Below are 25,993 nucleotides of genomic sequence, written 5' to 3'. Positions count from 1 at the left end.
TGTATATGAAAAAGTGCTTTGGCTCAGCAGGGATCAGCTTACAGGTAGAATCCAGCTGCTGGATGGGATCAGCATGTCATAGCTATCTACCAAACTGCTAACTGGGGGATTTCAGGCCATCTATGGATCATTCTTGCTAACTGTTTATTCAGCTTAGGCTCACAGGGCTGCAGCCTGTGCCCCAGCTGTCACAGGGCAAGAGGCGTGGTCCACCTGCACAGGTGAGTCCATCACAGGGCCAGCAGACAGAGAAGCACTCTCTCACATCCACACCTACAGCCAATGTAGAAGCACCAATGAACCTAAGCAGCATTTCATTGGACTGTGGGAGAACATCCAGCCTCCACAGAAAGGCCAACAAGCTTCAACCTACAACCTTCTTGCTCTAAGGCACTAGTGCCAACCACTTTTCCCCATTTCAGCCCAAATCCTGCATCTTCCTGTTTCTGACTCCAGGCCAGCTCCACTAACACTTTCTCATCAGACACTGCCACCTAGTGGAGGAAGTCTTAGTTCCATTAGAAGCTTCAGATTACAGTTAGTTCCTTTACAAAGAGGTGGAGGTGGTGGGGCCACAGCACCATCATCACTGAGTGCCACAGGACACTTAACCAGAGGTGGGTCGAGTAGCCAAAAAATGTACTCAAGTAAAAGTAGCATTACTTTAAAATCTTATTACTCAAGTAAAAGTGAAAAATAGTCGTCAAAAAAGTTACTCAAGTAAGAGTAAAAAAGTACTTGGTGAAAAGACTACTCAAGTAGCGAGTAACTGTTTGAAATGTCAGATTTATTTTATAAATAAAAGCTATCAGACAAACAAAAATAAATATACAAACTTTAGTATTTTCAACAGGAATATATGTAAAAACATCAACAAAATAAGGCACAACTATTCTAATGTCCAGGTTTCAGTTTTTCACAACATGAAGCTTTTTTCACCAAAACCTGCAGTAAATAATATAAACATATAAACAGTACAAACAATTTCCAGTGACAAGATATGCTGTAAACTTTATATTCATCTTTGCTCCAAATGGCACAGCAGCCTCAGAGAAAGCAGAACGAGGCATCTTCAGCATGTGTTCATACAAGGCAGCTCAGGTTACCATAAGTTGTATGGGTGTGCATCTATTTCTGCATATTTAAATGTGCCCTTTCTTCACTCAGTGAGGAGATGGTTCAGCTTCAGCAGCAGTTTGCTCTCAAGGTTCTTTCTGTGAAGCTGTAACTGTTCAGCAGTGAACAGGAGTCCTGCATGACTGAGACGTCCTTCACAAGCTCCAGATGAAGAGCTGTGTTGATTTTGATCGGCAGGTTCTTGATGTGAGGAACGCCATGCAATAGATCCACACCTCCAGTGACATGAAAGGTACCTCTCCAGCCCTGCTTCTGGCTTTGCTGACCCCATGGATCCATCATCTTAGTCGTTAGGCTGCTGTTTGTGCTGGCCTCATCCAGCTCTGAGTCTAGGTGATGTCTGATGAAGTGGAGACCTGTGGAAAGATGTTTTCAAAAGAATCAGGTCTGGTCATTATGGCGCTGTATACACTGCCAAGCTGCAGATGTTTGGCAAGAAGATTCGATCACACTGGAGATGTTTTTACTAACTCTTGTAGAAAAACAAAATCCTGTCATTCATATCCTGCACAAACAGTTTGCAATGAATTCCAGATCAAGTTTAAAATAAGAAGGTGTGCAAGGCTAAGCAGTGCTCGCCAATAGATCCTCCTGTTTGGCTGTTACTCTGGGATCTCCTCCATACCTGCTTCATGCCCTGGAGGACAGGGCTGTGGCCCCCCCACACCCTCTAGCAGATCATTACATGAAGGAACCTTTTAAAAACAAGCGCGTCCATGCTCACAGGTGTACACACGGGTGATCACACCCACAAACTACACCCTTTTTGGCTCCTACCTCAAAGCACACTGTGTTCTGTTGATCTTATGTGCTGCACAATAATGTTTAACATTTAGTATTTACTGTCATATTCCCATATATCATTGTGATGTTGTTTATTCTATTACTCTTGTTCTCTTCTGCTTGTTTTCTTTTTTCTTTCTCAGCAGGTGATCCAGGTGATCGATAGATGCTTTTTCTTTTTCTGCCCATTCTGTTGGTTTTTGTCTTTTGCCCTTCTCCCCCGTCCCTCTTCTCAGCTCTTTCTCTTTCTTTCTCTCCTTCTTTCTCCAGTCAAGTCTGTCCCGTATTCAGCAAGTGAAAATAAAATAAACAATAAAAGGTGAATCAAATGGACCATTATGGCAAGGCTGGGATGGTCAGTTTGGTAAAGTAAATCCGTTGGGCATCTTTCTTTGCCTTTAGACAACAATTCTGATGCAAAAGAGCCAAACGGGACAGGCAGAAAACAAAAAGACTCTCAGCCAGGTTCCCCACAGCACTCCTTTTATTGTGGTTACATGAATATGCATAGGGTCATTAACATATAACATCTTACATAGGTATACATGTGAACAAAGAATACTGTGTGTGTGTGTGTGTGTGTGTGTGTGTCCATAAAGACTTCCCTAAACCTGCTGGTCTCAAAGTCCAGCAGGTCATCAAACCAAAGGCACTTAGACTAAGACAGATAAAGCCACGTTCATCCTACCATAAAACAATAAGACAAGGTACCACCTCTCTCGTGCTCCCAGAGTGCTCTCTAATGCACACAAAGTTTGCAGACTATCAAGGATCAAACCTCTACCAATCTACAACTAATTACAAAACTCTAAGCATATATAAGTAGATATTTCTAAGCATAAATGACAATCAACAATACAAAACCTAACAGGTGATAGTGTGGCCTGTGTAGGTTGTCTTCAGGTTCTCTGCTTCCTCCCACAGTCCAGAAACATACATGCTGGGTTAACTGGAGTGATTGTGAGCATAAATGTTTATCTGTCTCTGTCCTAGCTCGATGTCTACCTGGCTACATCACCGTGGTTACTGATGCTGAACCTATAACCTGGTCTGGATCAGGTTATGTTCAGAGTTTGTGTTTAAAATCGACTGAAGTGCCTCGTTTTCACTGATTCTTTCATTTACAGAAAGCTTTAAGTGTGATATAGATTCAGTCATATCTGACTAATGTCAGTGAATGAGGCCCAGCTGTAAAGGAGTTTAGGCTCCATGCATTCAGCTGGTGCTGCAGAAAAAGTAGAAATGTTTCTGTTTGGTTCTAATCTGCTGATGAGTCTCTTTTACAAAGATGGAGCTGTAGCTAATCCTGCTCATGTAGCCAGTTAGTAAAAACTCAAGTCACCGTCAGACACAGCAGACATTTAGTGATAATCTCCCTGTATGTGGTCTTTTAGCGCCTCCTAGTGGTGAACATGTGGAGTGTTGTTAGTCTGTGCTGTGTGACAGGTGTAACTATTGAGTAAGACACACTCAACATGCTGCATGCTGGTAGCTTAGCCACAGCTCAGGTGTGGAGAAGCTGAAAAAGAAGGTTTTCTATTTTGTAAGAAGGAAAAAACTGAGAGGACTGAGTTAAAGAGAGGCTGGAGAGTAACACAGAGCAGCCACAAAAGCTGCTCACACAGTTTAGACAGTTTAGCATCAAATGTTCTAGTGAGTTAGATCCCAGCTAACTAGCAGACCGGCTATCTAGCAAGCCAGCTAAGTAGCAGACCAGCTGACTAGCACACCGGCTAACTAGTACACCGGCTATCTAGCAAGCCAGCTAAGTAGCAGACCAGCTGACTAGTGAACCGGCTAACTAGCACACCGGCTAACTAGCACACCAGCTGACTAGCAGACCAGCTAACTAGCACACCGGCTAACTAGTACACCGGCTATCTAGCAAGCCAGCTAAGTAGCAGACCAGCTGACTAGCACACCGGCTAACTAGTACACCGGCTATCTAGCAAGCCAGCTAACTAACACACCAGTTGACTAGCGAACCGGCTAACTAGCAGACCAGCTAACTGCAGCCACAGGCTGAAGGACGATTAAATGTAGTGGAGATATCAGGGATAACACTGGTGTGTCTGATTCACGACAAATAAGATGAATAGATAAGTTACATATCCAGTTAGATCCATACGTCAGTATAGCTAACATAAAGTAGCTGAAGATAAAACACAGAAAAACATGAAAGTGATTTTCCTGGCCTGGGATTTTATAAAAATATTCTGCAGTGCATCAAAAACGAAAGAAAACCATTAATCAACATATGAACATTACCTCTGACGTTACAGCGGTTTTATTAGAGACACGGCTAAGCGTTTTGCATTTTGCATAATTTTAAGAAGTTTAAATTTGTTCAGTATTGAACGGCAGAAATTAGGTTTTCTTTTCAGAAGTAAGTAAAAGGAAAAAAAAAACAGCGGCCGACAGCCTGTAAATAACGGTAGACTTATGCGGAACAAGCAAGCGAATAATACCCACCCCTACTATCCTATCAGTGATCAGAGTACTGTAGTATACTTCTACTACATAAACTATACAAACTGAACGGCATTAGTGTGACTTTAAGTTACCATCAGTACAGACGAACTGATGGTAGTTGGACAAAATAAAGGCTTTGCAATTATTGTGAAGGGCTTCCGCTTAAACTAAGATCAGCTGATTACCTCATAACAAATTGTTTGCTATAGAACGCAGCGCCCACTCTTCATTAATATCATGTACTGTAACTCCCAGGTAACCATGGTTACCCAGCCACGCCCAGTAGTCTCCTGAGAGACCAACAGCTGGTGCACGGTGTAACGCCGTGGCTTTCGTAGTCTCTTCTTTTTCTACAGCTCATGTGTTCTTCTTCCAAATTAGACTTTGGTGACAAACTGATGTGATCTCCATGTTTCCTTTGTTGGACTGTGGGCGAGTGTCAGAGCTGAATGTACTGAGTGACATGTAGAGTTTAAACATGTGTCAGTTCCAGTTTTAGAGCTCTAAAGTGCAGCTATCATGTTAGGAATATGTTAGGAATAGACAGGAACACTGAGCACACTGAGGTCAGATCTTTATTTTACCACTCGCTGCATTCTTGATGTTCATGAATTCAGCAGGTTCATGATTGTCTGCAGCATCAATCTCATATTTCCATTAAAGTGTTGAATTTGACTGATGTTCTTTATGATCTCTGGCACCAGTTCATCTGTAGGCTGAGCCCAGTCCATCCATTTAGTGAAATGATGTTTAAAGGTCTCCTTGTTCTGTGAGCGTGCACAGATCCTGAAGCAGGAAGCCTGGGTTACAGAGAAATGATCATCACTGTGATGATGCTCATCATCTCTGACTGGGATTTGAGGTTTTGTCAGAGCAGCAAAGAAAGCCTGGCTATGTTGGACTTGGTGTGGAAGCAGCTCCCAGTTTGAGTTCAGGAGACAGACACCCTCTCTACTTTGAAGATCAGCTTCAAACTTTCCTTTTTGATAAAGCTTATAGTTCGAGCTGGATCAGGTGACCCTGAACCATCCCTTAGTTATGCTGCTATAGGCTCAGGCTGTTGGTGGACCTCCCATGATGCTCTGCTTTCTTCTCCCCTCTTTTCACTCCTGGTGCTTTTATATGTCACTACTGCATGTCCTTAACTTTTGTCTTCTCTCTCCTTCGTTTGTGTTTTGTTCTTGTCTCTCTGAGCTCATCTCTTCTCTTTCCCCTCACCCTGCAACCAGTCATGGTAGATGCTTCTCCTGGAGCCTGTTTTCACTGGGAGGATCTTTGTGTCAAAGGGAGTTCTTCCTTCCCACCATCACCAAGTGCTGCTCACAGTGGATTGTCTGATGTTTGGGGCTTTCACTCTGATATTGGAGGCTGTTACCTTACTCTGTTAAACAGCTTGAGATGTTTTGTGTGTCTGCAGTCTGTCAGGCTGTCTGATCACAGAGGAAGGCTGTACTTCTCTGGCCTCAGCTCTGAGCTACAACGCCTCCCACCTGAGAGAGCTGGACCTGCGCTATAATCATCCAGGAGACTCAGGGATTAAGCTGCTGTCGGCTGGACTGAAGGATCCAGGCTGGAGACTGGACACTCTCAGGTATGGAGAGAATGTCTGATAGAGGAGGAAGAGCTGGAAACACATAACCGTATTGGCATTAGATGCTAAGAATACTTAAGATTAGTTGCTCACATTGTTTGAAACCAAAGGAAAACCGTGTCAGCATTAGCGGATAATACTAATTCACATTAAATTAGCAGTTTCTGTGACGGTGTCCTACTTACTGTATTAGCATTGGCTGCTAATGGGTTTTCACCTTAATTTATCAGTAGGCGCTAACGGCTGCCTACTTAACATTTGCTGCTCACATTGTATTAAAGCTAGGCATAACGGTATTAGCATTAGGTCCTAATGAATTTTCACCTTAAATTAGCATTAGTCGCTAATAGTGAGGAGTTAATCCTTAGCATTAACTCCTTACATAGTTATAATGCAAGGCAAAAGGGCATAAGTGTTAGCTATTCACATAGTTAAAAAGGAAGGGGAAATGATGTTAGCGTTAGCAGATAATGAAAATTCACATCAAGTTAGTATTAGCTGCGAACTGCGCTAATCAGAGCAGTTAGCACTCAGTGTTGCCAACTCCTCAGTAAGGAAAATCGCTATTGGTTGTCCTAAAAGTCGCTAGAAGTCGCTGAATGACGTCATCGCCTAATTTGCATAATTGATCATGCTAATCTAATTGTAACCTACGTTGTTGGAGAGAGAAATAACATCGTGGAAGAGACATAAAGTGAGTTAAAAACATCCTAAATGCATTTAGAGTTTATTTAGAACTACAAATTAAATTTTTTTTAGCAATTATTGTTTTTCTTTAATGTCACAATTCCAACCCTGCTCCTTTACCTGGGCTTGGACCGGCAAAAGTGACCCGAAATAGGCACTCTGGTGGAGTTACTTTGTGTGTGTGTTTATAAGTAGTTTTAAACCTTGTGATCCACAAAACAGCATAAGAGTAAAAGAAGAACTGACTGCGTTACAGCACCCGCTGCTTGTTGAGAGTAAAAGCGATACGCGCTTTCACGTCTTTTTTTAGCGACTTTCTTTAGAAAAAAAGTCGCTAAGGGGTCTGAAAACTCGCTAAATATAGCGACAAAGTCGCTAAGTTGGCAACACTGGCTGTCGGCTGGACTGAAGGATCAAGGCTGGAGACTGGACACTCTCAGGTATGGAGAGTGTCCTCTGATAGAGGAGGAAGAGCTGGAAACATTTCCTGTCCTTCACTTCCTGTTTGTTTCCTGCAGATGAGACACGAACAATCACACATGCAGGAATATTTTCACGCACAGACACACTAAGTACATAGATATTTATGTAGGGGGTCTCCAAGGAGTCTGTTTGCAGGATCATTTAGGTCACAGGTGTACCTGAGATAGATGCCACTGTGTACCTAATAAAGTGTAAGCCATGTGTATGTTTCCCATGCTGTATGTCCACAGTGACAGAAGTATGAAACAAGGCTGTGAATCATTTCAGTCTGTGTGTGTGACAAAGATGCAGACAGGAGCAACTAACATTTGGAAATGGAAGCTTAAACTCTACATTCACAGCTGAATTTACAATAAATTTGTTCTCAAGTGCACATTTAGCAGCTAATGCTAATACTGTTTTCCCTTGCTTTCTACAACTTGAGCAGCTATTGCTAAGTAGGCCACTTTGCTCTGCTAAGAATTTGTGTGACCATCATAGAAACTCTGATAAGCTAATGCTGCTAAGCTAATGCTGTTTATGGGCCCTGTTAGAATCAATATTTCATTCTCATTCTGTTGTTTGGGAACAATATTAACGTCTCACATTATTAGAACACAAGAGAAAAGGGTAATAGCGTTAGCTACTAATGTTTATTCACCTCAAATTAGCTTTAGCTGCTAATAGGAGCCTACTTAGCATAGACCCTTTATATCATTAGAATGCAAGGGAAAAGAGTTACTCATGGCAGCCTATTTAGCATTAAGGTCACATCATTATAACACAAGAGAAAATGGTATTGGCATTAGCTACTAGTGCTTATTCACCTCAAATTACCTTTAGCTGCTAATGGCAGCCTACTTAGCATTGACTCCTGACATCATTATAATGCAGGGGAAAAGAGTTACCATTATCGGATAATGCTAATTCACATCACCTTCTGTCATTCTTACAAAGCAAACAGTATGAACATTAGCTGTTAATGGTTTTTCATCTCAAATTAGAATTAGCCACTAATGGCGTATTGTTAAAAAGTAAGAAAAAATATTGTTAGCATAAGCGGATAATGCTAATTCACCTCAAATTAGTATTAGGTAATAACGGCAATCTGCTTTGCATTAGCTGGTTATCAGGCAATAAAATATGGTATTAGCATTAGCTGCTAATTTTAGCTGAATTTCCTATTCAGCTAATTTCCTATTCAGCTAAAATTAGCATTAGCCACTAGTGGCAGTCTACATAACATTAACTCCTCACTAATACAATGCTAATTCACATCAAATTAGCATTAGCTGCTAGTATTAGCTTACCTAGCACTAGCTGCTCACATTATTAAAAGGGAAGGGAAAAGTTTTAGCATTATCGGGTAATGCTAACTCGCGTCAAATTAGCATTAGCTAATAACAGCAGCATTCTTAGCATTAGCTGCTCACATTGTTATAATGCAAGGGAAAAGAGTTAGCATTACATTAGAGTTAGTAAAATTCACGTCAAATTAGCATTAGCTAGTAATGGCAGTCTACTTAGCATTAAATCCTTACATCGTTATAATGCAAAGGAAAATAGTTAGCATTATCTGGTAATGCTAATTCACATCAAATTAGCAATAGTTATTAACGGTAACACACATCACATTGTTAAAATGGAAGGAAAAATAGTATAAGCATTAGCTACTCATATTGTTAAAATGTAAGAAAAACATTGTTAGCATTAGCGGATTAATTAGTATTACCTAATAACGGCAAAGTACTTAGCATTAGCTGCTCACATTGTTAGAAATCAAGACAATATGGTATTAGCATTAGTTGCATATTTATCTAAAATTAGCATTAGACACTAATAGTAGCCTATTTAGCATAAACTTCTTAATGCTAAATTAAGTTAAGTAATGCTAAATTGGCTTAACTGAAATAAAAGTAGTGTTAGCATTAGCTGCTGATATTGTTAAAAAGTAATAAGTAAGACAAAACATTGCTAGCAGTAGCGGATAATGCTAACAAACATCAAATTAGCATTACCTAATAATGGCCGCCTTCTTAGCATAAACTGCTCATATTGTTTTAATTCAAGGGAAAAGAGTTGGCAAAAACATTGTTAGCATTAGTGGATAATGCTTATTCACCTAAATTAGCATTAGCTAATTATGGCTACGTACCTAGCATTAACTACTGATATTGATTTAAAGCAAGAAAATACGGTATTAGCATTAGCTTCTAATGCTTTTTCATCTTAAATTAGAACTAGCCACTAATGGCATCCTATTTAGCATTAACTCTTCAAATCGCAGGGGAAAACTCAAAATTGAATAAAAAAAGTGTTCACATTAGCTACTCGTATTGTTAAAGAGTAAGAAAAAACATTGTTAGCATAAGCGGATAATGCTAATACACCTCAAATTAGTATTAGCTCATTACGGCAACCTACTTAGCATTAGCTGGTCACATTGTTATAAAGCAAGAAAATATGGTATTAGGATTAGCTGCCAATTCCTATTCATCTAAAATTAGCATTAGCCACTAATGGCAGTCTACTTAGCATTAATTCCTCACTAATATAACGCTAACTCCCATCAAATTAGCATTAGCAGCTAACATCAGCCAACCTAGAACTAGCTGTAAACATTGTTAAAAGGGAAGGGAAAACGATATTAGCATTAGCTGGTAATAATTATTCACCACTAATTAGAATTAGCCACTAATGGCAGCATACTTAGCATTAACTCCTCACATTGTTAAAAAGTAAATGTTAACATTAGTGGATAATGCTAATTCACGTCAAATTAGCATTAGTTAATAATGACAGTCTATTTAGCATTAGCAGATAATGTTGACCTTGGCCCACTGGAAAAGTTCAGAACTAAAGATTTAGGAGGGTTTCTCGATAGCTCTTTCTCATTTGAGAAACAAATAAATTCTGTTATTAAAACCAGCTGTAAGGTTTATAGTGTTGATTGTCATTTATGCTTAGAAATATTTACTCATATATGCTTAGAGTGTTATAATTGATTGCATAATGATAGAGGTTTGATCCTTAGCAGTCTGTAAAGACTGTGTGTGCCTTCCAGAGTGCTCTGGCATGCACACACCACTTGGGGTCATGAGAGAGGTCGTACCCTCTCTTGCTGATTTATGGTGTAGGAGGACACCTACTCTGTGTCTGGATAAGTATAAGAGGCCTTTGTTAGGGGGACCGCTGGACTCTTAGCACCAGCTTTGGGGTCACAGGGTCACATCTGGAACACACACCTACACTATGCACAGACTGGTACTCTTTGTTCATACCTGTGTAAGACGTCATAATGAACTTGTGCATATTCATGTAAGCTCAATAAAGAGCAGTGTTACGAGGGAGCAGACGAGAGCGACTGAGGTCAAGTGAAGGAACGGCGCTGTCACAGTTCTCTCCCTCATCAATTGTCTGGTTCCAGCGGTGGGTCTGTGCTAGACGACCCATCACCAGCTTTTTCCACTGGTTACCAGTACGTGGTAGAATCCACTTCCAGATCTGGTTGTCTTTAAATCTGTGAATGGATTGGCTCCATCTTATCTCTCTTTAACAAAAGAATCCAAGTGGAGCCCTCAGGTCTGCAGATAAGCAGCTTCTGACCAGAACTAGACGTAAAAACAGAGGTGAGCTTTATCGATGGCTGCAGCCAAACTCTGGAACAGTCGCCCTTCACATCAGGTCGTCACCAACACTGGACATTTTTAAAAGCCGGTTGGAAACACATTTGTACTCTGTAGCTTTCAATCCTGACCAGTCTTTATAGTCATTACTGTGTATGTTTCCTATTTTCTCTCTACTCTGTGCAGCACTTTGGCTCAAGCTGTTTTTAAATGTGCTGATAAATAAATGTAGATTTCTTTGAATAAAACAGTGGAGCCGAGCTTTGAGCTCAGTGTGTAACAGTGTGTGTGTGAGAGCCATGTAATGTCCATGTGTGCATGCTGACTGTGCTGCTCTGACCCCCCTCCTCCTTTCAGGGTGGAGCCTGCTGGAGTCCGATGGTTGAGACCAGGTCTGAGGAAGTGTAAGTGTGTTTTTAATGGGATTCATGAAAACAAAGCAGCACACATTCAACCATCTTCATCATGTCAGGAGTCATCATCAAAGTGTCAATCAATGAACAGATGATGGATCAATAACTGCAGCTGGATTGTGTTTGTTCTCTCCATCAGATTCCTGTCAACTCACAATCGACACAAACACAGTGTACACAAAGCTCCAACTGTCTGACAACAACAGGAAGGTGACATATGTGGAGGAGGTTCAGTCATATCCTGATCATCCAGACAGATTTGATGTTTATGAACAGCTGCTGTGTAGAAATGGTCTGACTGGTCGCTGTTACTGGGAGGTCGAGTGGAGAGGAGGCGTTGATATATCAGTGAGTTACAGAAGCATCAGAAGGAAAGGAGTCAGTGCTGACTGTGTGTTTGGATGCAATGATCAGTCCTGGAGTCTGTGGTGCTCTGATGATGGTCCTGATTCTGTCAGGCACAATAACAGACAAACACTCATCTCCTCCTCCTCCTCCTCCTCCTCCTCCTCCTCCTCCTCTGTCTCTAACAGAGCAGCAGTGTATGTGGACTGTCCTGCTGGCACTCTGTCCTTCTACAGAGTCTCCTCTGACACTCTGATCCACCTCCACACCTTCAACACCACATTCACTCAAACTCTTTATCCTGGGTTTATGTTCTTGTATCCTGGTTCCTCAGTGTCCCTGTGCTGAGTGGAGTGTAAAGAGTGTCTCCTGTTACAGAAACACTCTGACTGTTGAACAGATAGTTCAGTCTGTACATGTCTGTCTCTTTCACTCACAAACACGTTTTCAGATTCATGGATTCAATCAGTTGATGTTTGAAACTCTTCTCAATGATTCCTGGTAAACTTCTTCCTCTTCAGTCCTTTCAGTCCTTTCACCAGCTCTCACACAACATCAGCACCAATGATCCACGTCCTTATAAACCTCTGAATCAGGTCCTGAAGCAGTGACGTCCTGAGTGAAGACCTGACTGATCACATGACTCTGGTCACCTGTCTCAGTGTTTCTGAAGCAGTGTGCTGGGTTTTTAAAAATACGTGGCTGCTGCCTGATGTTGGGCCCACAGAGGAAGACGACTCACTCGCTCTTCTTCACTTCCTCCTTAAACATGTGGAAGGAGAGCAAAGTGCTGCCAGACTCTTATTTCTGACAGGAACAGAAGAAACCACAGCAAACTGGTCCAGTTCTTCATCTTCATCACAATCTGTTTATTTCTGATGGTGTCTTCAGTCTGAGGTTTGAAGTTTCCATGTCTGTGTGATGTGTGGTGTGAAGGCTGCTGGTTAAACTGGGACGCACTGAGTGCTCATAGAGATGCTCCATGAGTCCCAGTACAGACTACAAACATGGTGGAAACTTAGCTTTGATATCCACACACTCTGCACGTCTGTGAGGAACTGTGATGAAGATGTGCAGAGATCTGTGTCCAAACAGGAGAAAGACTGTAAAGACTCTGTGCTTCTAACAGCCTCTGTTAACATATGTGAGGCTGTTTGTTGTTGTTGCCATGGAGCTTTGCACTGTTTGGGTCAGCAGGTCATGTGATCAGGTTTGTTCTGCTGGACGATGGTTCAGTGTCAGGTTTGTTTGCATTCATCAATAAATATCTAAATAAATCAAAGACTCCATGTTTGTTCTTTCATCATGTGACCTCTGCTCATCCATCTCTGTGTGTATCAGGATACATTTGGTTCATAATACACAGAAAAATCAGAGTTATTACCTGTAATAAATGTGAAAGATTCCTGCAGTGATAACCAGGCAGGACTGAAACACATCCAAGCTGTCACCACGGTAACAGCACCGCCCATCCACAGGTGAGGGGAGGAGCAAAAAGAGGGACTTTGACCATTTTATACTAAAAACACTCAACTAATGTTTCTAATATGAAACAAATAAGCCCACATTAATGTGAGCGTTTATTAAATAATAATAATCATGATTTCCTCCTGATCTCATTTCCACAGCAGAGAAAACTGTGGTGTATATTGAGGTGGAGGGTGTGGTCTGTGGCTCAGGTGTAGAGTGAGGGTGGGGTGCACCACAGCAGCATGGTGTTTTTGTCCAGATGAGCCCAGAGAAGAAACACGAGTGTTCACAGACATCAGAAGCTCAGAGAGGTGAAACATGAGGTTGGAGTCCTGGTCAGCATCCAGAGCTGCTGTGAAACCCTCATGACCAGAGATGGGCAGTAACGCGTTACATGTAACCTGTTACATGGAGGTGCTGGAGTTCACCTCCATGTAACAGGTTCACACCTGAATCTGGGCCCGGGGTGCCAGAGTGTTCAGGGTCAGACGTGCTTCAGGTGCACGAGTGCTTCAGGAGCTCAGCACAGTGTGGAACATCCCATCACTGCTGCTCTGGAGTCAGCCTGGATGAAACACCTGTGAGGCTCCACAGTGAGCGAGCACACCTGCACGTTACAGCTTCTCATCATGTCACTGTTGTAAAGTTAGACTGCTGTGCAGACTGTTAGCTTCACCAACAAGTTTAACCTTCTTTCTACACTTAGCAACATTACGCTGTGTCCATGAAGAATGTACAGATATGAATTTTGTCATGATCCTGGGTCATGTTGACCTAGGGTTGCCAACCGTCCCTTTAAAAACGGAATCGTCCCGTATTTAGAAACAAAAGTACACGTCCCGTATTGAGCTAATAAGGGACGCACTTTGTCCCGTAATACAGTGAGAATCAAAAGTAGTCTATAAATGTTAATGGAATTAACGCTTTGTTGGAAAACATAATTCCCAGCCCCTCTCCTGCTTTGTGACCAATGAGCTGACAGCACACTTATGACAATTCGAGTATGACAAGTCAGATTACCGCTCATCTCATTGGTCGAGGAAAGGTCGCTTACGGAGAAAACACCGGAAGACAACAGATGACCACAACAAGAAGCATGGCCAACAGGGAAACAAACGCAGACACTGCGGTGCAAGTCTCGGACGACAGTACACCTAAAGCTGGGCAGACACTGTGCGATTTTTTCAGTCACGTTATTCAGCTCCTGCTCAAACTGCACGATTGACTCGCAGGGGTTAGAAGTTGGTAGGTCACGATGCAGGTCTCACACTATACCGCCCGATGCTCTGATGCGACCTGAGTGCTCACACTGTGCCTCCATAACATGAAGGTTATAACAGAAAATCTGTCGCTCCCTCTCTCTGTCTTTCACTCACACAGACACACCACCACCATCAACTTTGCTAAATTGCTAATGAAAAACATGATCAGGCAGCTGTGATTGAGCAGCAGTGTAAATCCAACTATTTTCACGGTTGTTGTGGTCGTGATCATTTTGTGAGGCCACATTGGAAAGCTCATCTGAGCCTTTCCAAAGTTCTACAAGTTGTGCCTCCATCGCTTGTGTCCAGATCACAGGCTGCACAGCCGTGCTGCAACGTCTTTTTCACCGACGTTTACGTGTTTGCGCATGAGCAGTGTGAGCGGCTGTGGTGACACGCTCACGAGCGATTGATGATCGGGAGCTGGTCGTGAGGTGTTAATCGCTTCTCGTTATCCCACGTATGCTACACGATGCACGATGAAGGCCAAAATCGGGCCGATCACCAAATCGGTCGCACGACTCAAAAATCGGCTCAAAATGGACCAAAGATCGCACAGTGTGAGCCCAGCATCAGAGCAGCAATGTTTGTTCGCTCAGAGAAAGAAAAAAAGGCTGCAAAAGTACTGGGAGGAATGGGAAAAGGGAAACACCTGGCTGGGAAAGTGCACGATAACACCTATAAAGCGCACTGCACTGTGTGCCGGCGCACTTTTTCCATAGGCATGCTTCTAATGGTGGGCACATGAAGAACATGAGGGGCGTGACAGCTCGGGGAACCCTTAACCAATTTGTTGTCCACCAGGCCACGGCAGAAGCAGATATGGTATGTAAACACTGGTTTGTTGTTTAAACCCTCTGGTTAAAGTTAATATGGGCATGTGCAGTGAATATCAGCGCTATGTGGCCAGAAGTGTGATAATATCATTTATTTTGTGTAATAAACAACTGCAAGGATGGATGATTACAACAAATACATGACTAATACATAAAAGTAATACATAGATGAATAATGATGATGAGTTATGATGCGTAACCATGGGAACAAGTGGGTTTACAAACAGGAGCAGCTGATTAGCATTAGAAAAGCTGAAATAATACCTCAACTGAAGCCAATTGTACTAAATGCACTATATGTGCACAGTTACAAGAATGATTTTGTTCTATTGTTTTCTATTAATTTATATAATTTTAAGTTAAGCAGGACAGAGTTCTTTTAAAGAAAGATTTACTTATATTCTCAAAAGTTAAGCATGACAGGCTTCTGTTTAAGAAAGAGACCTGTTTTACTGTGTTAATGTTGTCATTTTGAGCTAAAAATAAATGGCTAAATGATCATTTGTTTCCCATATGGTCATATCACAAAGAATATGCATCTGCTTAAATCAAATTCAAGTCAAATGGTTAAAAAATAATTTCACACACAAAAAAATAGCTACCACACTGGGAAGGGTGAAGACAACTGGGTTGCCCGGCCCTGGCCACGAGGTGTCCCTTATTTATTTTTCAGGGAGTTGGCAACCCTATGTTGACCCAGCATTTTTACTTTTTGTGTGTTTTGTTCTTTATTTATGCCTGGAGTTGGTTTTAAACACTGCTGCATCCACCAGATCCCAGCCAGAGTGGATTCTGGAGTCTTCCACGCTCCTGTTAGTGATCCTCCATCTGGGTGGATGAGAACAACCTTCTGAACAATCTAGCAGGAGATGGTCCATATCTGTGGGACTGATTTGTGCTAGTGTGGCCGAGCAGTGGTAGCGTGGCCGAGCGGTCTAAGGCGCTGGATTAAGGCTCCAGTCTCTTACCGAATTTCCCAGAGGAACCCACCCGAGGGATTAATAAAGTTTTATCTTATCTTAATAACGCCCATTGTATGGACTGATAACATCTGAAGCGGGTGAATAAAGTCACCCAGTCACTAGCTGTGCCATTACCCAGCATGCACCACTCCCTCCACCAATGCAATAAATGACACAAAGTAATAGCCTATAATTAATTTATCTGCTGTATCTGATGGTTTCAGGTAGTTGTTTACATTACACGTCACTACCATGTGATTTTGGAAATGTATAAATATACGGACAACAGGCTCTTCCGCGGCGTTTAGGGAGCTCTATAGCATTCAATAAGAGGACCCTGCACATCAATTCTCGACGCGAGGGGCGTACCCGGCGTGTCCATAAGTGACGCAGAGGGAGCCTGACCATGCGTCACACATTTGACGAGTTAGGAGTGAGAAGGTGCTGACAGGATGGAAATGTTCCACTGCTGCAGTCACAGCACTCAGTGTCTGTGGAGGCTGTTCCTATGACAACAACAGCATCACATCAACCTCTGTGGATCAGTGTGACAGACTGACACACACCAAGAAGCTTTGCTGTGCACACAAACAGCAACACAAAGACTCAATCAGGACCTGCTGATAGTTCAGTGTTTGTCTGTGATGTCTCTCACACTGCGTCCAAACATGGCTCTGTTTTACCCCGAGCTGCTCAGTGCACACAAACCTGGGGGGCCACCCGGCCCATCAGCCATCACATCTGCCCTCACTGATGCAGTGAGTCATCATAGTCATCAATCTAATTCTAATGAATAATAAACAGGTGTCAGATAATCCTGTTTGTAGTTGTGTTCATGTACATTTGTGTTTCTACATGAGACACTTTGCACCTTTACTGTGGATCAAAAGCATCAAGCTGCAGGAAGTGGAGGTGAAGATGAGCCTGAATGGTCACAGCGGACATTTCTACATGATGCAGTTAAATGCTGCTGTTTCTTCATGTGTGTGTTGCTGTTTGAATGCAACAAACAGTAAATGTGATCAGCTTCATTCAGAAACAGAAAGCTAACATAGTTGCTGATGTCCTGTCCGGGTTCACAGCTGCTGTGTCTCTGGGCTCTCTCACAGCTGTGTCCTACAGAGGAAACACAGTCCAGTCCCTCCAGATGTTCACAGACTGGACCTGATGTTACTGTACAGGCTGCCTTTACCTGCAGACCAGAACCTGCCAACAGAAAGAGACTCAACATGTTTCATGTGTTTGTCAGTGTTTCATTTGTCATTTCTGACTGAAAACAGCTCATCAGGGTCACATGATCAGTCTGGCTCTAAGCTGGAACTGATGCACAAATTGATCTGAGACCTCTCAGTCCGTTCTGTCCTGGGTTACAGGGACGTCTTTCCTGACTCAGCCAAGTCCTTCACTCGTGTCTCTGCAGCTGTTCGGCCTCTTTAGACACATCTTTCACCAGTTTTCTTTCCAAAGACTTTGAATCTTTGCTTCCTGCCTCTGCCAGGTCTGTGTGTAGAAGCATGTGTGTTACTGTTTGACGTCTGTTCATGAATCCTGCCATGTTTAGTTCAATATAGTGACGTGCTGATCTTTACCATGTTGTTCTGTAGTTTTGATCCCTCTGGATTCAAATGATGAACAGATCAGTCCTGTGTGTCCATGGAGCTGACACGTGTCACCCTGACACAACTCTGAAAGCACCTGAAGGAAAAGCTTCACCAACAACTTTTCCTTCATCTAACTGCACATTTGTTTCTGTCTGTGTACAAACTGATGTCTGTCCCACTTCAGACTGGATTCGGCTTCTTCAGGTCAAACCTTCTTGCATTCACTGCAAAAACAGAAAAGTCGTCTGACTCTCAGACTGAGTCCGAGTAAAGTTCACGTGCTGACATACAATGTCAGGGTTGTCACTCAAACACAGTAATGTATCACACACATACTTTCATACTGTTCTTAAAAGTAATGCATTATCTTCATCAGTTACTGGTTGCAGAAAGTCCTCTCCCCTGCAGCCGACCTTGCTGAGCCTGGTTAGTGAACCGAATCAGTGCTTCTTCCATGTTTGTTGCAGCCTCTAACATGACGACATGTTCAGCAGATGTCTCTGATATGGAGAACACACTTCAACATCTGCAGCAGATTTGGGATTTTTGTGTCTTTTGTTGCTTGATAATCTTGTGAGAAGTGTTTGATGAAGCAAACACAGACAGTAGATACAGAAGCACTGAGAACAGAGTGGAGGGTAACCCAAAGACACAAGCACAGCTTTATTTACACAGCACCAAATCACAACAACAGTCGACTCAAGGCGCTTTATATCGTACAGTCGACCCTACAATAAACCATACAGAGAAAAACCCAATGACCAGGCTACTAGTTACTGAAAGACTGTTTGTGCTTAAAGTGCTTTGGCACTCTTTGGCAGTATTGTAGACAATGTTAAACTTATTCATCTCATCGGCCTCTGACGACCTGTTTGCTGCTGCCTGCCATCTCACTGCGTCCTGTCGGCGCTCTGTGTCCACGTCTTTGTGTGGAATCTGTTTACCTGCTCTCATTTACTGTTTTTGTCACGGTTGATGATGGCCAACCGTGGGGATGCGAGGAAGGAGGAGCCAAATGCTGGACTCTGTGATGAAGACAGTGCGGTTATTTACAGTGAGGTAAATAACCAGTACACAATAAATCCCCGTAGCTCCCTGGACTCCCGTGTCTCACTCAAACGTCTGTGCTCTCCGCTCCCGTGTTTCCTGTGCATGCTGTCCTGTTCTGCTCCTCCTGGGCCCTATTTCAGGAAGCCGGTTTAGAAAACTCAGAGTGAAAAACGATACGCAGGGTTGAGTAACCCCGAACTGTCCAACTCGGAATATTCGGTTTCAGAAAGGCTGATAACAATTAGTTCAGTCAACGCGGAGTTGCTTTAACCCCAAGTGAAGCGCGCGGACGAGGATACATAAAGCCCTGATTAGTGGAGCACAGATTAAGCGAGTCACCATGGAGACGGAGGGAAAGAAGGCGCGGTCAATGTATTTTACAGCGCGTGAGGCCGAAATTCTGATGGCAGCATATGCCGATAACATGCAAATTTTGCAGAAAAAAGTAACACAGCCTCAGCTGCAAAAGAAAGGGAGCATGCATGGCAAAACATAGCCGACAGAGTCAATGCGTGAGTGTTAATTTAAACATTGATCGAGGGATTTCCACCCATTTAACACGTTATTTTATTATATCTTATTTTTTATTTCATACATTTTATTTTGTGATGTGATGTGAGCGCAGGTGCAACCCAACAGGCCCCAAACGTTCCTGGCAGCAAGTAAAAATGAAATATAAAAATATAGTCCAAACAGGTAAGGTGTAATTGTATTATGAGCCATAGTGCTTGGTCTGTTTGTCCGATGTAAATCAATTGCAGTTAGAGGCTACATTAATTTTCTGTCTGTAAGCACTTATTGAAATTATCTGAGCACATTACAAGTACATATTTGCTTACTCTGTATGCTCAAATGTGGCCCGTTATAGCCAACAGAAAAAAAGCGGAGGCCCGAAAAACAGGTGGGGGTCCTCCACCACCACCCCTCACAGAGGCTGAGCAGTTGGCTTCCACATTTGTGATAATGTTGGCAGCATCACATATGATCTTCACAGTGCAGAGAACACAAATTAGCATCCATTACTATAATGAAATAATTTGTTAGTTTGACATGCTACAGGGAACTATGTACCTGTACATTAATGCTGTGGAAAGACTTCCTGTTCACATAGTCTCCTTCATTTACTGAAGGAGCAATGATTGGAATGTGAGTGCCATCTATACAGCCAATCACGCCTGGGAACCGTGAGAATAAATGTAAAATTTAAGTAGTAGTCCAAGTATCACCACATCATGAATTAAGTTCTGTTCATCCTGATACCTGCAATTTTGTGGCATCCCTCTTTGATAAATCTTGTGGGTCTGTGACCGGGGAACACCACAGACGAGTACAGGAGACGTTTCAGTGCAACTGTAACATTCCTGACTGCCCGACAGACGGTAGCCTTGGAAACGTGCTCAGCGTCACCAATATTATACAGAAAGCTCCCGTTTGCAAAAAAACGAAGTGCAATACAAATAATATGTACAGAGAGGATGTCCGCGATGTGTCACATGCGTAATATATGGCCTGAGGATGTTATTCAAATAAATTATAGATTGTGCTGAGACACGGTAACTTACTCAGAGTTTGCACTAAACCGGCTTCCTGAAATAGGGCCCTGCAGGGAAACAGCAGAGGCAGCCATCAACACAACTCCCACGGGCATACACGACCTGCACGACACTACACTAGACACCAGAGGTGTGGACTCAAGTCACATGACTTGGACTTGAGTCACATGACTTGGACTCGAGTCATTCATTTTATGACTTTAGACTTGACTTGAAAAAATGTTGTAAGACTTGTGACTTGACTTGAACCTGTTTACTTGAAAAGACTTGATATTTTACCCAAATCTAAAATTTAACATACATATCATATAAAAAGTGCGGACCATTAATTCTCTTCATTCATTCTTACCACACTCCGTACGTATGTGAGCGTGAGCTGTAGCACAGCCAATCAAATTAACCAGATTTAAAAAAACAAAAACGCTCGAGCCAAAAATGCTCCCAAGAGTAATTTCTTTCAGGTACATAAACTACGAAGTAGTAAACAAAAAACAAAATGCAACATACAAAACATGCAAGAAGAGAATCACAGACGGAGATGGAACAACTTCCTACTTGGTCCGACATTTGAAGTTGCATAAAGAACGGTAGGTGCTGCCTTTTTTTGCTACGACGAGATAGCGACTTAGCTAACTTCATCTTATTAGCAGATGTTCTCCGGCTACGTTGATGACACTGTTTGGCTTTAACATGTATGATATGTTTGTCATGCTATTTTAAATCCGGTCCTACGAGCGCATCCAACAATAACGTGCAACTTGTTAGCTCAGAATTGAATTGAATGGTGAGCAGGGTCTGTTTCAGAAAGTGGGTTTTGTAGCTGTACTCAGGGAAGAGAGTTTCTCCCCGTCTCCTCCCCATCATGGTTTAGACTGACAAATATTTATTTTGCATAATGTCTGAGCCTGGGAAATGTTGTTTTGGTTAGAAAATCTGGCCCACCTCAGTGTGTAATTGAGTAGTCCTGCTATACATGGCCTTTTTCTTCTGTCTTTTATGTCAATACATCAAATAAAATACAAATTGACTACGATGACCTGGATGACTGAGAACCTTCACAGACATGTTGTATATATGAAATTTATGGGGGACCACAAGAACCACGCGCATCGAAATAAAGAATTCTGTGCTTAAATCATGAATTGCAGAATAAATTTGTAAATTCATCTTTGAATTCCATGTTAAAAAACTGATTTTTAAAATGGTGATTCCACTCCTCATTTCAATCCCTTCACTGTTGATCACAGATTAGCTCAGGGATTAACATTTGGATTAGCAGCTGGATTTGCAACTTTATTTTAAAAATCCTGCTGCATGTAAAGAGCTCTCTGACCGGTTGGACAGACACAGGCCGGCTGCCTGGATTTCTCCTCACTTCTTGTTTGTGCTGACAGCTTTGCCCTGCTTAGAAGTGTGTGTGTACAAAGGCCGCTCAGCCTCAGGATTTACACTCGGCCCGACACGCATGTGAAGAACAAAGAGACCCTGCAGCAAAGCAGAGAGCTGAACCTCTGGCTGTGTGCCTGTTTATTATTTCAGTATAGATGATGGAATATGACCAGTCTGCTGTCAGCCTGCTCCTCTGGCAGCGCCTCTCTGTGCTGCCCCCTGCTGGCTCTGGTCATTACTGACTGAGTCCTTGCTGCCACTTTATTAGGTACAGCTTGCTAACACAGCCTCAGACCTGCTTTGAATCTTCATGGCTCAGATTCAGCGAGGTGCTGGAAACATCCCTCAGAGTCATGTGATCAGTGACGTCTGCTTCAGCACCGACAGATAAATAAATAAATAAATACATTTGTATTTATATAGCACCTTTCAAGACAGAATCACAAAGTGCTGCACATAAGATTACAAGTCATAAAAAGATTTAAAAAGAGAAAATAAAACAGGCAAAAAAATTAACCAAAGCAGTTTTAAAAAGGTGAGTTTTGAGTTGTTTTTTAAAAACAGCTGCTGAGTCCACAGTTCTTAATGTTTGGGGGAGAGAGTCCACAGTCTGGGGGCCACAGTGGCAAAAGCTCCTCAGTCCTCCTCTTAGTATTTTTTAAAGCAAGTAAGCCCTGATTAGATGACCTCAAAGACCTGCTGGGGACATCGGGCTGTAGCAGATCAAAGATGTAGGCTGGTGCCAGTCCGTGCACAGCTCTGTAGGTCAAGACCAGGATCTTAAAATTGACTCTAAATTTAACAGGAAGCCAGTGTAACTGAGATAATAACGGTGTCACATGTGAGTACTTGGAGGATTTTGTCAAAAGCCTAGCTGCAGCGTTTTGCACAACCTGCAGACGATCCAGAGAACCTTTGCTTAGACACACCAGGAGACACCAGGAGATGCCGGACTAGAGCAGATACTGAAGGACCCGTCCCATCCTGGCAACAAACTGCTCCAACTCCTGCAATCTGGTAGAAGGTTCAGCATCATCCGGGCAAGGACAGAGAGACTCAAGAGGAGCTTCTATCCCCAAGCCATCCACACACACCCGCCCTCTCACATCATCTATAACTGACTGAGACAGGACTCTCTTCCAGACACTAAACCAAGGTGTACCCCCCCCCCATTTTTGCACATGTCGAGGAGCGTGTCAGGCTACATTTCACTGTGTGTTATACTTGTATAACTATGCATGTGACAAATAAAGAACCTTGAACATAAACAGCAAATTACAATAATCCAAGCGTGACGAGATAAATGCATGTATAGCAATCTCCAGTTCAGAGCGAGATAAAATCGGGCTTAGCTTAACCACATTTCTTAAATGATAAAAACAAGACCGAGCCAGAGATTTCACATGCCCATCCAATGTGAGACTCGAGTCAAAGGTGACACCTAAATTCCTGATAGAGGATTTAACATAGAGTGAGAGAGGACCGAGGGCTTTCACTATCTGCGATAGAAACCTATCAGGGGCGCATACGAGGACTTCGGGTTTCCCCTCGCTGAGTTGGAGGAAATTTGCAGCCATCCAACGTTTGATCGAATCTAAGCAATCCTTCAGACGCTGAAGCTTAGATAAATCCTGGGGCTTAAAAGAAACGTACAACTGTGTTTGGGGAGTGCGACTCTCTGTGCAGTGTCTATTTGTGTCTGTCTATATGTTGGGTGAGTGCCGAGTATTTGGTGGTGCATATGGGGGTGGGAATGCACGTCTGTGTCTGCGTGTGCCTGTTCGTCTGTGTCTATATGTCAGGTTGGGTCTTAGACTCCACCTCTCTGGATACATCTCAGGCCCTCTAAAGTACGGAGGCCTATCTCCGCTCACCACACTCCCTGCCGGTGGCTGATGCCCTCAGACATTGGTGTGTTGGTGGTCCTTGTCGTCTGGGGCTGGGCGCTCATGTATGTACCGGCTCACTCCTGGTGGCCGATTGGCGGGGCCTGGCGCCTGTGGCCCTGCTGGGCTCCTTCCGGGGGGTGGGATGCCCTCAGGCCTCAGGCCTCTGGGCCTGAAGCTCGGTCCTCTCTGGCACAGCTGGCTGCCGGCAGAGCCCGCGGGCACGCCACTGCAACCCCCTCTGACCTCTGCTCCGTAGCTGCGGGGTGACCTCTCCTTTGGGGCTCTACTCAGCTCTTCCCAGGAGGGTGGCACGGTTCCCCCCCTTTGGTGGTCCTCCTCGGGTCCTTGTACTCTGGGGCCTCTGGATATCTGGGGCCTGGATCTCCTCCATACCTGCTTCATACCCTGGTGGACGGGGCTGTGGCTCCCCACACTCCCTAGCAGATCATTAAAATGGTAAAATGGTCTGTATTTATATAGCGCTTTTCTAGTCCCTAAGGACCCCAAAGCGCTTTACATATCCAGTCATCCACCCATTCACGCACACATTCACACACTGGTGATGGCAGCTACATTGTAGCCACAGCCACCCTGGGGCGCACTGACAGAGGCGAGGCTGGCGGACGCTGGCGCCACCGGCCCCTCTGACCACCACCAGTAGGCAACGGGTGAAGTGTCTTGCCCAAGGACACAACGACCGAGACTGTCCAAGCCGGGGCTCGAACCGGCAACCTTCCGATTACAAGGCGAACGCCCAACTCTTGAGCCACGATCGCCCCATTACATGGAGAAACCTTTGGAATGCAAGCATGCTGATCCACACAGGTATGCACACAGGTGTACACACGAGTGTTCACAGACGTGGACTACAGCTTTCTTGGCTGCTGCCTCAAAGCACATTGTGCGCTGTCTATCTTGCGTGCTGCACAATATCGTTTAATGTTTAGTATCTACTGATATCTACTGCTAGCTAGTTTATTGTGATGGTGCTGTTTTTTTATTATGTTGCTCTTTGTTGTTTGCTTTCTCTTCTGTTTTTTTTCTCCATACAGGTGATCCAGGAGTTTTGTTTCTTTTTCTTTCTTTCTTCCCCTCCTTCTCACCCTCTCTTCTCCCCTTTGGTTTTCTTTCTCTCCCTCTCTTTCTTTCATTCTTTCTCCCTGTCCTATCCCCCAGTCATGTCTGTCCCGTTTGTAGCAACTGAAAATAAAATAAATACATAATTATAATAAAGGTCAATCAAATGGACCAATATGGCAAGGCCATGATGATCCACTTGGTAAAATAAATCCGCTTGGCATCTTTCTTGGCCTTAAGACAACAATTCTGATGGCTATAGATCCAAACGGGACACAAAAAAAATAAAAAATAAATAAAAAAGAAACGTACAAGTGAATATCATCAGCATAACAGTGACAAGAAATGTCCTCAAAAGAGCCCATTATATGCTGGAGGCGGAGAAGATAAATTAAAAACAATAAAGGCCCCAAAACTGACCCTTGAGGGACACCATAAGTAAGGGAGGTAGAGGATGACCTAAAATCGGAGACCGCCACAGAAAAGGATCGGTGATGGAGATAAGAGGAGAACCACTCTAAGGCAGTTCCAGATACACCCACCCAATTTTTCAGCCTTTCAATGAGGATGTGATGGTCAACTGTGTCGAAAGCTGATGTGAGGTCCAACATGAGTAGAACAGAGCATTTACCTGCATCATTATTCATCAGGATATTGCTTGAGACCCTAAGAAGGGCTGTCTCCGTGGAGTGAAATCGACGAAAACCGGACTGAAACCATGTTTATGTAGAGCTGCCATAAGTTGCTGAGCCACAACCTTTTCTAGAAGCTTAGTAATTAACGGTAACTTAGAGATAGGTCTGTAGCTGCTCCAAAGAGAGGGGTCAAGCTGAGGTTGTTTTAAAAGTGGGAGAATAGCAGCGTTTTTAAAATAAACTGGAACTATACCAGATGCCAGTGAAGAGTTGATTAAAGTGAGCACACATGGGCCAATAGACTGGAAGACATTTTTGAATAATGATGCAGGTATAATGTCAAGTAAACAGGAGGATGCTTTCACTGAATTCACTAATTTTACCAGCTCAGGTAGTGAAACAGGAGAGAAAGTATCCAAGATAATGGGCCGGGATGGGGTAGAGATCGAGATAACAGGTGCTGAGTGTGTAAAATTCATTCTCACGTTATGAATTTTTGCGGGTCGTCCAGCCCTGGCCGTGAGGTGTCCCTTATTTATTTTTCAGGGACATCATTCAGAGAACAGCTTCCAGCTTCTTTTGTTCTGCTACAGTTTGGATGGATTTGCATTGCAAAGAGACTGAAGTGGATAGGGTCAGGAGGTCAAAGGTCAGAGCTCCTGTGGGTCTGAGGGCGGCCTCACGCTGGAGAAGGATGAAGGAGTCTGACCTGAGCCAGTGTTTGACATGAACACATCAGCACTGCTGTCAGTG

General features: G+C 43.2%; 1 protein-coding gene across 8 annotated transcripts in view; it reads left to right on the top strand.

The window, feature by feature from the left end:
• The window catches only part of LOC106676623 (NACHT, LRR and PYD domains-containing protein 12), a 198,102-nt gene that overhangs the window by 27,663 nt on the left and 144,446 nt on the right, over positions 1-25,993 (top strand). Inside the window, exons 10-12 of one of the 8 annotated variants that reach the window (XM_076879409.1) lie at positions 5,810-5,983; positions 11,116-11,162; positions 11,311-12,855. The exons of the other annotated variants lie outside the window; for them this stretch is intronic. Of the exons in view, the coding sequence (XP_076735524.1) occupies positions 5,810-5,983; positions 11,116-11,162; positions 11,311-11,864 (775 nt within the window). The 3' untranslated portion in view covers positions 11,865-12,855. Of the gene's footprint in view, positions 1-5,809; positions 5,984-11,115; positions 11,163-11,310; positions 12,856-25,993 lie in introns of those variants that run through there. 8 annotated transcript variants of the gene reach the window in all.

Source organism: Maylandia zebra, linkage group LG3 (assembly GCF_041146795.1).
Source record: "Maylandia zebra isolate NMK-2024a linkage group LG3, Mzebra_GT3a, whole genome shotgun sequence".
Classification (NCBI taxonomy): domain Eukaryota; kingdom Metazoa; phylum Chordata; class Actinopteri; order Cichliformes; family Cichlidae; genus Maylandia; species Maylandia zebra.
This window is presented reverse-complemented; position numbering and strand designations above follow the sequence as displayed.